The sequence below is a fragment of the Jaculus jaculus genome, chromosome X (genome assembly GCF_020740685.1).
Source record: "Jaculus jaculus isolate mJacJac1 chromosome X, mJacJac1.mat.Y.cur, whole genome shotgun sequence".
Taxonomy (NCBI): domain Eukaryota; kingdom Metazoa; phylum Chordata; class Mammalia; order Rodentia; family Dipodidae; genus Jaculus; species Jaculus jaculus.
This window is the reverse complement of record NC_059125.1, coordinates 38612568-38627355: the sequence shown is the minus strand read 5'-3', so window position 1 is coordinate 38627355 and position 14788 is coordinate 38612568. Positions and strand designations below refer to the sequence as shown.

Genomic DNA, 14788 nt, shown 5'->3' with positions numbered 1-14788 from the left:
TTTCAAATGAACAATTGGTATATTTTAAAAACAATTTAAATTATACAATATATGAACACATTTTTCATGTAAAGTGTTACAATATTCTAAAGTCTGATGAGTTTTTGCCCTCCATCTTGTCTTCTCTTTGTTCTTCATATCCCCATCCACTCCCAAGCTATAAAAACCTATCATTCATTTTCATGTGATTCAGGCTATTGTTTTGCATTTATATAAGCTATGAATATATTATTTTACAGATATATGTAATATTTAATTCTATATGTCAACATTTTATATAATAGTATACCTTATAGATATTTTTTCTGTCAGTATATAAAGCATCTTTGTTGGGTTGGAATGGACAGGCCATAGTTTATTCATTTTATTAGTGTGTGTGTGTGTGTGTGTGTGTGTGTGTACATGTATGATCCAATAAGTTTAGCTAAGATTACTTAAAACAAAATGGGTGGGGGAACATTTATTGGACCATGGACAACTTATCAGTGGCTATATCTTTGAGGAAAATGTCCCCCTACTCCAGCAACAATTAACTGCCAATGTTTTTTTTGTTGTTGTTGAGGTAGAGTCTCACTGTAGGTTGACCTGGAACGTACTCTGTAACCCAGGCTGGCATTGAACCCATGGAGATTCTTGTACCTCTGCCTCCTAAAGTGTTGGGATTAAAGTAATGAGCCACCACATCTAGCTTCTGTCAATATCTCTTCAGAGAGTGGTGAAGCATCATGAGCTCCTTCATTATCCATGATGGAATGCTGATAGGCAAAGCCTTTCATAGCTCTCATTCAGCTTCATTTTACTGTCAGTAGTTTACCATATTGCAGTCTTACAAATTACTATTATAAAAGCATAAACCTCCTGGCTTCCATGTACGAGTGCTTCTTTAAAACAATTTAGAAGTAGAATTATTGGGTGATCGAATATGTATATTTTATACCTTAATATCTCATGTTCTGTTATTTAAAATTAACTAACATTTTGATTAGAAAGAAATCAATTAAGTTACCTAAATATAACAATTTGAACTATGTTGTGGCTAAATTTGATTGTTTACCTTTATTGGATTGAGAAGCCCCTAGAATATTAGTAAAACACATTTCAGAGGATGTTTCTGAGGATTAATTCAGGGGGTAGGGATAGACCTGCCCTGAATATAGGCAGCACTGTCCCAAGGCTGGGAGCCCACATAGAATAAAAAAAAGGAAAAGGAGAAAGTATGTACCCAGGCATTCTCATTCTCATATCCATTCTCTCTCTGTGTCTGTCTTTCTCTCCCTCTTGGCTTTTGGGTTGTGATGTAAATTGCACTGCTTCATCATAACCACATGACAATGGACTAAAACTATGAGACAATATGAAACTTTCTTCCTTTAAGTTCTTCATATCAGGTGTGAAGACTAATGCTTTCTCCCATGTACAAATATATACAGCTTGCATAACAGAACTCATGCCAGCTTTTAAAAGTACCAGTCTAGAACTAGAGAGATGGCTCAGTGGTTAAATTGCTTGCAGTTTAATTCCCCAGTACACATGTAAAGTCAGATACACAAAGTGGCACATGTGTCTGGAGTTCATTTGCAGCAGGAAGAGGCCCTGGCAACCCATGCTCATTCTGTGTCCCTTTCTCCTTGCAAATAAATAAATAAACAAAAGTATTGATTCAATCTTAAATAGAATTTGTTTATCTTAGCCTACCTATCCAAAACATATAAAACTTACATCAACCTACTTTCTTTGGCATTCTTGGGATATCCTATATGCTATATGTATGGTTTATATATGTGTGTGTTATCATGTATTACTACATAGAACTTGTAGCAGCACAACTCAGAAGGTTGTCATGGGGTTTGTTTCCACATTTGTTGAGTTGAATAAAATTTAGTGTAATATCTACAATCACATGGAGCCCTGCTCACTGGGATTTATTTATGTCCTTAGCCTTGACTCTTGCTGCCAGCAGTAGCACTTGGAAGAGTATAAGAGGGCCTGTGGAGTTTGGGGAGATGGCTAAGCATTTAAAGGCACTTGCATGCAAAGCCTGACAGCCAAAGATCAATTTCTCAGTTACCCATGTAAGCCAGATATAAAATGAAGTGCATGTATCTGGAGTTATTCTGAAGTGGCAAGAGGCACTGGTGCCCATTCATTCTCTCTTTCTCTCCATCTCTCTTCCTCCCACCCTCATTTTTTTTCTCTAATTGTCTTTCATAAATAAATAAATATATATTTTTAAAGGTGTCAGGTGTGGTGGCACACACCTTTAATCTGAACATCAGGAAAGCAGAAGTAGGATTATCATTGTTTGTTTGAGGCCTGCCTGAGAAGATGGAGTGAATTCCAGGTCAGCCTGGGCCAGAGCAAGACCCTACCTTAAAAACCCAAAATAAAAAAAGAAGGCCTGCATTTTATCTATAGCTATAATTCCAAATAATTATGTGACCTTTGAGTAATCATATCACCTTCCTAAGCTATATTTATTTTTATTTTATAATTTTTAAGGTATGGTCTCACTGTAGCACAGGCTGACCTGAAACTCACTTTGTAACCCCAGACTGGCCTCAAACTCATAGCAATCCTCCTATCTCTGCCTTATGAGTTCTAGGACTAAAGGTGTGTGCCACTACATCTGGCTTATAACTTTTTAAAGTATATTTTATTTATTTAGTTGAGAGAAAGAGAGAATGAATGCACCAGGGCCTTTTGCTACTGCAACCAATTCCAAATGTATGTGCCACTTTGTGCATCTGGTTTTTGGAGACTGGGAAATCAAACCTGGGCCTGCAGACTTTGTAACAAGTGCCTTTAACACCTGACCCATCTCCCCAGCCCCTAATTAATTTTTTAAAATGAATGGGGATAGATTAGGACCTCTTTATGATTTGGGGTTCTATTTTGAAGTTAGAGTTTCACTATAGCCCAGGGTGACTGGAATGTACTCTGTAGTCTAGGCTGAATTCAAGCTCACAGCAATCTTTTTTCATAAACCTCCTGAGTGCTGGGATTAAAGGCATAATTCACCACACCTATCTCAGCTTCTGGCATTTTTACCTGGGTGCTGGGGATCAGAACCCAGGTCTTCTTGCTTGCCAAGCAAGCACTTTACCTAACAAGCCATTCCCCTATTGGTAGCTGGTTTTTTTTGTTTGTTTGTTTTGTTTTGTTTTGGGGTTTTGGTCTTTTGTTTTGTTTTGTTTTTCAAGGTAGGGTCTCACTCACTCTAGTCCAGGCTGCCCTGGGTGGGATTCACTATGTATTATCAGGGTGGCCTCAAAACTCATGAAGATCCTCCTACTTCTGCCTCCTAGATGCTGGGATTAAAGGTGTGCGCCACCATGCCCGGCAGTAGCTGTTTTTAAGAATGAATTCTCTCTCAAGATGATATCCTACACTCATAAGTCATAAGTCTTCATAAGACTTCTCTCCATCACTGAACCATCTCCCTCCAATCCCAGTAATTATAGGACTGTTGAGGCTTCATGTAGTAGAAAACTTTAGTAGTGCTTATCTTGGACACACAAACACACACACACACACACACACACACACACACACACACACTTATGATTGCAACATACTCTGAAATATAATGCCTTGAAAGTTTAGTTTGCTCTCCTATCTTCAAGGAATTTGTCTGTCCATGAAGTTTAGCTGTGCTGCCACCAGAGGACAGAATGATGCCATTGATTGTGCACTGAAATATAAATTTTTACATGTATATTCTTTGTGAGATTCAAAATGATGACTTTCTGCCCACTTTGTCCCCTTAACCACAACAGATGGTCATAGATCTCCAGATTTTCCTATAAATCATATCCCTCCATGGTGGTTTGGATCAGATACCACATAAACATGTTTTTAATGCTTGGTCCCCAGTTGGTGGCAATTGCAGGAGTGGAGCCTTGCTGGAGAAGGTGTATTGTCAGGGACAGGCTTAGGGATGTTATAGCCAACTCTCTCTTGCCATAGTTTAACTAAATCTCTTGCCACTGTTTTCCACCTGTTGTGGCAAAAGTAATGTCCAGTCTCTGCTTATGCCATGTTTTCCTCTTCCATCATGGAGCTTCCCCTTGAGGCTGCAAGCCAAAAATAAATAAATAAAAATTTAAAAAAAAACCTTTAATTTAAACAGCTGTTTTTGGTAAAGTGTTTTTTTTTTTTTTTTCAAACAATGGGAAGGTAACTAACAGAAAAATGGCACCAGAGGAGTGATGTTGTTGCTGCTAGAAACCTGACAGTGGCTTTAAGACATTTGGAACCCCTTTGCAGGAGGAATATAGAAGGATTTGAAATGTTAGCCTAAGAGATACCTTGCAGTGTTATAAGCATGGCTGGATGAACCATTATGATCAGAGTTTTAAAGATCTAAATGCAGATAAAACTGGGTAGGCTTGGCTTATTAAGGGGAGAACTTAGTCAGGACTAGGCTAAAGGCAGTTTGTGTGAGAAGCTAACTGTGATCTGATTGTGTCATGAGAACTTGAGCAGAGTTGAATTGGAAAGAAATGGATTAGTGTGAGCAGAAAGATATGCTACAGAATGAAATGAAAGCTTTGGGCAAAAGACAGCAGCCTAGTTCAGCTGCAATTGATTGAGAGATCACCTTCATTGAGATTGGGCCAGTTGTACTGCACTGGGACAGCAGCAAGAATGCTGAATGTTTTAAAAGTATGGGGCCAGAATGCTGAAGGGGTTTTCCTGTTCTTCAGAGTGGTCTTCATTCCTCATTGGATTAGGAAATAGCATGTCTGGTATTATGAAAGTATAACAAATGTAGGAAAGAGGGGCACATTGCCATTGCAATGCAGCTTTTTGTAAATGGCCACTTGTGGCAATTTTGGAGGTAGAACCTTGTTGGAGGTAGAGTGGTTGGGGGAAGGGTTCGTGGTATTATAGCCAGCTTCCCTTTTCCTAGGCTCACTCTCCTGCTGCAAATTTCCACCTGCTGTGACAAGGAGGTGATGTCCAGCCTCTGCTTGTACAGTGCTTCCCTCTGCCATCATGAAACTTCCCATTAAGACTTAAGCCAAAATGAACATTTTCCTCCCATCGGCTGCTTTTGGTTAAGAGTTTTGTCCCAGCAGTGGAGAAGCTAGTGGTTAAAATGTATCAAAGTTTAAACTTACCACCCTGGAACCATATTCCTCAGGTCTCTGAGTATGTATAGAAGAAATGAACAGTTTTTAGTTTGTGGCAATTCTCCTTCAAATAAATCATCAGAATTTTAATGTTTTTTTTAGGTCTCTAAAATGTGTTTTGTTTGTGTTCCTCAGTAACCCTTCTAAAACCTCTTCCAAGATCCTTTCTCTTCTTTGATTTCTTTCCACATGCAAACATGTTAAGCTCAGTAATTCATACTGCCCAGAGCTCCAGGTAAACAAGTATACAAAGCTGTCCCTTGTGGAGTTTACATTCTGTGGAAAGGAAGACAGCACATAATTTCAGATGCTCACAAGTTCTGTAGAGACATAAATAACACAGGGTGAAAGATGCAAAGTAATTCAAGGAGAAGATGGTTACAGCGCTACTATTTTGGATGGGATGGTCAGAGTAGGTTTGACAGATTCTATATCAGCCACAACCTGAAAGAAGTGAGAGGATAAAATTTGATGTGAAATAAAAACATTCTAGGCAGGAGAAATAACAAATGTGGAGATCTTAAAGTAGACTCAATGTTTGAGAGAAAGCAAGGCATACTGTCCAGATTTCACTCTTTTAAAATTTTATTTATTTGAGAGAGAGAGAAATAGGCCAAGAGTAAGTGGGGGGGTGGGGAGAATGAGCATGACAGAGCCTCCAGCAACTGCAGACAAACTCCAGACACATGTGCCACCTTGTGCATCTGGTTTATGTGAGTTCTGGGGAATTGAACCATAGTTCTTAGGCTTCACAGGCAAGTGCCTTAACCGCTAAGCTATCAATCCAGCCCCAGATTCCAATCATAACTTGTCCGAGATGCATATTGGAAAAATTGCTTAATACCTACTTGTATGCCTCAATTTCCTTCTGTATAAAACAGCGACAATAACTGAAATAAATAACTGAAAATCAGATAAACATGTAAAATTCTTAGCACATTGTAGTAATAAGAAGATGTTGCTAGTCTTAGCCTATGTCCATAAAAACCAACAGGCAATGATTATGGAATATGACAATATGAAACTACTGTTATTTCAAGTCATTGACATTTTGGGAGTTACTTATTGTCACAGCACAGCCTGATTCTGACTAAAATAGAAACTGATATAGGAAATAGAGCTTATTTCCCATGCGCATCTGATGGCATATCCCTTTTATTTTCTCCCTCAATTTTTTTCAGTACCCCACCTCTTCTATTGTGTCTTTTATTATATAGTGTCACATTTGACTTTTACACTTAGACAAATATTCTTGATTTTTTATTTAATTATAAAATTAAAATATCAACAGTTACATTATTATGACATAAGTATTTTTCCCTTTTGAGCAGAATTATGTTGCTATCATTCCTTCTGTATAGCTCTAATGTCCTAACCATACCATATGGAGGGACTATTTTACTAGAGTGATGTCTAGAAGGGCGTCTCCTATTAGTGTAAGGAGCTACAAAGTCACATTGCAGAGCATGTAAATATATGGAGATATGGACAATTTGGGATAATTTGTAATTAATCAAAGCATCATTTAATTTTTAAAAAGCCAATAAAATTATGGATTAATTTTCTCTTATTGTGTTTAGTTCATGCTGACACCATCTCTTTCTATTTCACTTTCCTTCTACTCCTATCTCCTTAGCCTTTGGTATATTATATCTTAAAGAGAAAGCATATTTCTTAAAATAAACATTATTTGTTCCACATGGAAACTAAAGTTTGTTGATTATTTTCTTAAAAAAAAAAAGGCTCTTATACTTTACTTCCTTTGATATTTGGTCATGATCAAGTTTGTTGTTGCCTTTGATCTCGGAAAATACAGGTGCACACTGGTGCCTGAAAAATGGAGTGCCAGATAGCTAACCACACAGATGCCTATGTGTGATGTTTTAGCCATGGATGATGCAGTGCTTACAACAGAAAAGTAGGAAGAACAAGTGGCTCTGCTAACTTTCAGACACCAAGTGTGGATTAACCATCCTGTCAATAGAGTACTGTGGTGGTTTTCAGCCAATACAGATTATCATTCATGAATATTAGGAGATGTTTACATAGCATAAATTTTTCTTATCAGCCAACACAAGCATATGCAATATTTGCTCTACAATCTTATAGGAAGGACATTTCTTATACCTTGACTTGTCCCCATTTGACCCTGTAGAATGATTTAGCTTTTTCTTTGGCATGGTGTGCTACTGACTTTATTATTACTTAACGAACTGGGAATTGCATAACTAAATTCAGGAAGTGATGTTTGGCAATCCAGTAACCTAATATAATGGTAAAAACTTGATGATTATAATTAAAATAATTAGGAAATTTTTTTGGAATTAGTAATTTTGTAAATTGTATTTATTTTTTACATGGAACAGTCTCCTTTGAAGGAGAAAGCTTCAGAATATAATATTTTGGGGCATCTCCCAAAAGACAGTCAAATACAATCAACATGTTAGTTCCCATGATAAAATCCATGAGATTAACTCACTATGGTTTCTGCTAATATCAATACTTTCTGTTCATAATAATATTATGCTGGTACTTTAATTTACTCACAAAAATATATTTTAGGATTTAGAATTGTTATATTATTTGAAGGATCATAATTTCTTAAAAGTTGATAATCTGACAATACTTCTTAACTAGAGTGCCCAATTGTTTATCTAAGTCTCAACCTTCATGTCAACACAAAAAAGACCATTTTTTTTTTTCTGAGTCTGGTTTATTTTACTTATCACAGTGTCCTTAAGGTGCATCCATGTTGTCACAAATGGCTGTTCTTTTCTTTTCTCTTTATTTCTTTCAGTACAGGTAATGGAACCCAAGTTCTCATTTATGCTAGTGCCTCTCTTTTATTTTTTAATTTATTATTATTAACAACTTCCATATTATAGATAAGAAACCATGAAAATTCCCTCACCACACACTTTCCCCTTCATAACACCACTCCCCATCATATCCTCTCCTCTTCTTCATCAGTCTCTCTTTTATTTTGATGTCATCATCTTTTCTTTCTATTATGATGGTCTTGTGTAGGAAGTGTCAGTCACTGCGAGGTTATGGATATCCAGGCCATTTTGTGTCTGGAAGAGTGCATTGTAAGGAGTCCTACCCTTCCTTTGGTTCTTACATTCTTGCTGCCACCTCTTCCACAATGGACCCTGAGCCATGGATGGTGTGATAGAGATATTTCAGTGATAAGCACTGCTTTGTCATTTCTTCTCAGCACTATTGTGCCTTTTGAGTCATTCCAAGGTGACTGCCCTCTGAAGAGAGAAGCTTCTCTAAGTAAAATTTAGAATAGCATTAATATATGGGTATGAGCATTAAGAGAAGTGCTTACCAGTTTTATCCATTTTCCTGCAAATTTCATTTTTCTTTATCACTGAGTATGACTCCACTGTGTAAATGTACCACATCTTCATTATCCACTCATCAGTTGAGGGACATCTAGGCTAAAGACCATCATTTTTAAAGAATTCCAGGCTCAGGTTGAGAGTTCACTAGCCATTGTCAGCAGTTGTGTTCTGCTGAATAGCATTTTAAGTAGAGAAATCACCCCCTCCCTTATAATTTGGCTCTCTTCCCCACAGAATTCTCTTTCTTCCCATAAAACAGCAAACAAGCCGGGCGTGGTGGCGCACGCCTTTAATCCCAGCACTCGGGAGGCAGAGGTAGGAGGATCGCCGTGAGTTCAAGGCCACCCTGAGACTACAGAGTTAATTCCAGGTCAGCCTGGACCAGAGTGAAACCCTACCTCGAAAAACCAAAAAAAAAAAAAAAAACAAAAAAAAAAAACCAAAAACAGCAAACAATAATTTGTTATTTCCAGGAAAACCAAAGTATTTATAAATAAAATAAATAATTATAATTAGATGTAAATTAAGTCACTAGAGCGTTCTTTTCTCTAACAAAACCAATTCCTTTCACTTCCCTCCTCTTTCCTCTTCTCCCCTCCCTTCCCTCCTCTTGTTTTAATTGGGCTGGAGAGATGGCTCAGTAGTTAAGGCACTTGACTGAAAAATCAAATGATCCCAGTTCGATACCCATGTAAGCCAGTTGCACAAGGTGGCACATGAGTCTAGAGTTCATTTTCAGGGGCTGGAGGCTCTAACATGCCTATTTTCTCTCTCTCTCTCAAATAAATAAAGATAAAATATTTGAAAATATTTTATTTATTTTTATGCAGAGAGAGAGAGAGAAGAGAGACAGAGGCAGAGAGAATGTGCATGCCAGGGCTTTTAACCACTGCAAATGAACTCCAGATGCATGTGCCACTTTGTGCACCTGGCTTTATGTGGGTACTGGCTGGGAAAATCAAACTCAGATCAGTAGTCTTAGTCATCACTCTAGCTTTTAGGATTTATTCAACTTTGCCCCCTTCATATACATACATATACATACAAGCTAGGATCCTCATATGAGAGAGAAGATGCAATTGAGGCCTTTCTGAGTTTGGATTACCTCACTTACTATAATTATTTCCAGATCTATCCATTTCCTGAAATTTTCATATTTTTGTTTTCTTTAATGCTGAGTAAAATTCCATTTGGCATTATATATACATACATACATACATACATACATACATACATACATACATACATATAATTTATTATCCATTCATCTGTTGATAGCCATCTAGGCAAGTTCCATTTTATAGCTATAGTGAATAGAGCAACAATACACATGGCTGAGCAAGTATTTCTGTAGTATCGTGTAGAGTTCTTGGGGTATCAGTTCAATTATTACCATTTACCTTAACAATGTTCTTTCCCTTCAACAGAAGGACCTGATGACTCCCAAAAAGCCTCTATCCAAATCCACGTGCTGATTGGCTCATTTAGAACAATCTCCAGGCCAGAGCAAAGTTTTCTAGGTGAATTCACCTTTTAGCACCAAAATAAATAACACACGAAAAACTCTTTGATTTTAATAATTAAATGGTTTTAATAGTTCTTTGTAAAAATTATCTCCACATCTTCCCACAAGAAAACTAATCATATATAATGGCTGCAAGTGTTCAAATATAATAAACACAATATTGCAAAAGCAAAAGAACTAAAAAAAAGCCTTTGTAGCCTTGAGGAAAAAAATGCATTCTCATTCAGTATGTGTTACTAAATCCAGATATCAATATTTGCTGCTAAATTCTAAGTAGTAAATACTAAAAGAGCTGTGCAGGCAGATGGCAGCTGATAGCTAATGGCTGAGAGCCCGGGAGAAGAATAGAGAAGTTCTCAAATGACAAGCACTTTTACATTCATTTTCCGTCTCATCATCACAGTAAAACAGGACACATATCTTTATTTTGATTCCTATTTTGGTATCAAATGTATAAAACCTTAAAAAATAGTCTCAGAGCAGAAAACTAAGCTGGATTTATGTATGACACCTACATTAGAAATAGCCAATATGTTTAGGTTCCATATAGTTGAGGTTTCTCTTCCAGCTCATTTTTTAAATCTTATTTATTGATTTGAAAGAGAGAGAAAGAAAGAGGCAGATAGAGAGGAAGAGATAATGTGCACACCAGGGCCTCTAGCCACTGCAAAGAAAAGACTCCAGACACCTGTGCCACCTTGTGCATCTAGCTTTACATATATACTGGAGAATTGAACCTGGGTCTTTTAGCTTTGTTGGCAAGCACCTTAACCACTGAGCAATCTCTCCATCCCCTACTTCATGTTTTGGATAAAGAATTGAATCTATTCACAAAGCACCTGAGTTATAGTAAAGTAAAACTGAATGAATGAACTAATACCTAGGGTGCAACATGAAGAGGCTGAACATTTTTTCAAGGCCAAATCTTCTTGTGGATTTCTGAGAGGTGGAATGTGCATATCTAGAGAGGCTCTATTTGTCCTTCCCTTTCCCCCTGACAAGTCTTCTGCTTGTCTCTCTATTGTCTTTCTTCTTCATTACCAAAGTTGAATAGTTGTAAATCATTGTGTCCCTATAGGATAGAGTGAACAAAGCTGTTTTAAGTTCCCAGGAATTGTAGCAGTTCTAATAAAAAAAAATTCTAGCTGCCTTAACAGGTATTAAGCATCTCCCTAAATAACTAAATGCTCTAAACAGAGCATCCAGTTGTATATGAGTTCACTGTTGATCCAATTATTTGGGGGATTTTAATTTCTAGGATATACACTTCAGGAAGATGGCAATGATAATAATAGTGATGGTGAAGATACTGTAATTTAAATAAATTATTATTCATATGTGTGAGATGCATTTGAATGGGTATTTAAGTAAAAGAAGGGATGGGCTCTAAGCAAGATCAATATTTTAGATACATATTTGTTAGAAGTTTTTTTTTTTAATATATATACATCATCTCCTATACTCTAGGCTGGCCTCAAACTTGCTAGGTAGCCAAATTAAACCTAATCCTCCTTGCTCTACCTTCTGAGTCTGGGATTACATGTATCCACATCCACACATGGTTGATAAAATTCTTAAATTCTAAATTCTCAAGTGTTAGTAAGAACACCCCACTTCTATCAGTAAAACAGCATTGTCTTCTTACCTACCATAGGGAGTTGGATAAGAGTTGTTAGCCAGCAGTATGACAGGAGACTAGGTCTCTGTCTTCATCCTTCCTTCCTCCAAAAAAGAGTGAGGTGAACCCTCCAGGACATCCTACTGGTTCATATACTGTTCTCTACCTTCAGAAGAATTAGGATTCACTGGTCTGTAAAATAACCCTAAGATATTTCCTTGGGTAACTTTAAGGCCTTAAGTTAATCTAATTCTGACACTGTATATTTCAAAATGTTCTGATTCATTCATTCATTCAGCAAATTAATCTTGCATATCCACTCTCTGCCAAGCATCACACTAAATGCTGAGTGCTACACTTATCAGTCTAACATTCCTGTATAGGAAGACCTTCTGACTCAATTAGGCTGCTGTGCTGGTAGAAATGGAATATGCTGTGATAACCATACATCACTAGTAAGTATTAAGCCAGTCAGCATATAGTATTTTCTAACTGTATGGAAAATCTTCTGTATGACACTAATTTTAAAGATGACACAAAATAGGAAATGATCTGTTCCTTTACCTGCTTCCTCTAGGGGGACTAAAAAAGATTTTTGAGGCATCCTAGTGTTGTGGACAAACTATGAAACTTGGAGCTAGGTGACCTAGTACTGGTTACTGCTTCATAATCTTAGAGGAGCTGCTGAGCCTTTCTGAGCCCCTACTTTTATCTTACAGAGAGTCTAGAAATCCTTGTTCTTCTACCTTCTGGCATTTCATAGGGGAAAATGAAATAATATTTGTAAAAGTGCTCTGAAAGAGCATAAAGTTCCATGCTAATATAATGCATCAGCAGAAAGCATTTGTTTTTGGCAATGTCTTTGGCATTGCTACTAAGGAAACAATTACATTATAGTTTCTTTTCCTCCTCCATTCTTGAAAGGAAGGAACTCACACAATCAACAAGAATTATCTGGGCATTTGGCAGCATAATCAATATTTGTTTCCTCCTGGAATAGATGAGATGAGTTAGAAGTTTTCCTTGTTGAAGATGAAATGCACTCCACGAGGGCCAGACTCAGAGTTGGAGATGCTCTGTTTATTGAGCGTTTTGGCCAAGGCTTCAGGCCCACAGAGGAAAACTCCTATTCTGGTGCTTTTGAGGAAGAAAAGAAAGAAGTTTCAGGTTTTGGGATGAAATAAGTAATAAAGTAGGTGGAAAAGTTTCCTATTTGTTACAGTCCTCTCTTATCCTTTATCTTTTCCACAAATGATACAGTTGAGTTTACTCTGCAGAAAGGGGGTCAGCTCTGATTGTGGGGACAGATGGATAATTCAAAAGGCAGTTGACATCCCTGAAAAAAAAACTTTGAAATCCAAGGATTTTTTTTTTTTTTTTGAAATTTCTACCATAGAGAAAATGAGAGTTAATGAATGTGTGAGTCTACAATATGCTTCTTCTGTTTAGTGCTCTGGGTTACCAAACCCCCCATGATAACTGAAAATTAGTACAAACCCAATTTGGTGTGGTTTCATGCCTCTGAATATTATTGTAGAAATTCTTGTTTTCAAAGTGTGGTTCCATACAATAGCCATAGCATCAACTTTTTAAAAAATACCGGTTCCTGGGTCTCACTCTGGGCCTAATAAATCAGTATCGGCATCTAAAAACACAGCTACCTGATTTGTATGCTCATTAAACTGTGAGAAGTAATGGTCTAGCAGGTGTGTTAAACCTGAGGCTTGTGGGCTGCATGTATCCTAGGATAACTATGAATATAGCCCAGAACATTTGTAGGTAACGTTATATTGCAGTGTCAAAAGGTTGCACATCCCTGACTTTAAAGGATATATTTCTGGTAAACTCTTAAGTTTTTCCATGTGTTCTGGCAATATAAAACATCTTCTCAATGCTTAATGCTTCCAGATAGCTAGTTAGGATAGAAAAGACCTTGGAATATCTGTCTACTTATGATTTAGACTCAGATATTATAACTGAAAGTGAAGGCAGAGTATTTTTAGTATTATAAGACATACTATTTAAAAGAAGAAACAATACTAGTGAAACTTGGGCACTAAAGATAAAGACTAGGCTATGACCAAACTTGGGACAAGAAACAATATGAAGCACATACATGGGAATCTTTGCTTATTGTAGCTGTCCATGTCATTTTGCTATGATTTAAATATTTCTTCTTAAAGTCAGAGGTATCTTTAATCATCTATTGGACAAGAATTCAAGCCTACAGCACTGATATGGAAATCTTCACTTTTAGATTATCCCGGTTAGCCAGTGCTTAGGAGCGCATGATTGAGGCCAACTACAAGTTTTAAGACCATTTTAGTGGAAGACTCCTTACTTAGGGTGTTGACTTGCAATTGTCTTGAACTCATTATCCCAGTTGGGTCGTCCATACAAAGTCTTCTGTTTCAGTCCTGTGATCACATCTTTCTCCTCATCATGGTGCACAGCAAAGTGATTGGCCTGTACCAATAGAGATGAATTCAGAAAAATAAAAGAGATGTGTCATAAGACACAGATGTATTTACACATTTCACAAACCAAACTCTGCTTACTACCCATTTTATCATCTATCTATCTCTATATCTATCTAATTATCTTTTATAAAGGAAAGCGAGAGCCAGAGGGCACAAGTACTGCCCTCAGTGTGTGTGTATATATGTATAAGTATGTCATGCATATGTATTGGGCAAAGCACTATTTTGGAGGCTAGGAAGTCAACAAAGGTGAGCAAACTGAGTCTGCCTGGGGCTATTAGTACTCCGGAAGGGGTGACCTTCCAGTAGATACATGAATAATGCTACTTGTAGAATGAGGTATGATGAGTGCAGGGGAAGAGAACCAAATATCATAATGAGAACAAAGAAGAAGGTGGAATAGGAGGATAGATGAAGATTTAAGACTCATGGTGAGTTGAGCATATTATTGAAGAGTGGACAGTGTGTCCCATTGAATTTTTCTCTGCTCTATTTCAGTTTCTTTCTTCAATTTCATATATCCCTACTCTTTTGGGAGAATCAGTGAGAACTAAAACAATTACAAACTAAAAATACTCATTTTTGTAACATAATAAAGCATTAAATTAAACCTATAACTCTGTGTGTGTGCTTTATATAATATTTCTTGTTACCATTCTATGGACTTCATCTTGAAAAAT

At 37.0% G+C, this 14788-nt stretch overlaps 1 protein-coding gene across 1 annotated transcript in view; it reads right to left on the bottom strand.

The window, feature by feature from the left end:
- Positions 1–10096: 10096 nt before the first annotated feature.
- The window catches only part of LOC101610650 (cytochrome b-245 heavy chain), a 42161-nt gene continuing 37469 nt past the window's right edge, over positions 10097–14788 (bottom strand). Inside the window, exons 13-14 of the mRNA XM_004665733.2 lie at positions 13970–14094; positions 10097–12765 (exon numbers count right to left, since the gene is read on the bottom strand). Coding sequence (XP_004665790.2) covers positions 12639–12765; positions 13970–14094 — 252 coding nt within the window. The 3' untranslated portion in view covers positions 10097–12638. The remainder of the gene's footprint in view (positions 12766–13969; positions 14095–14788) is intronic.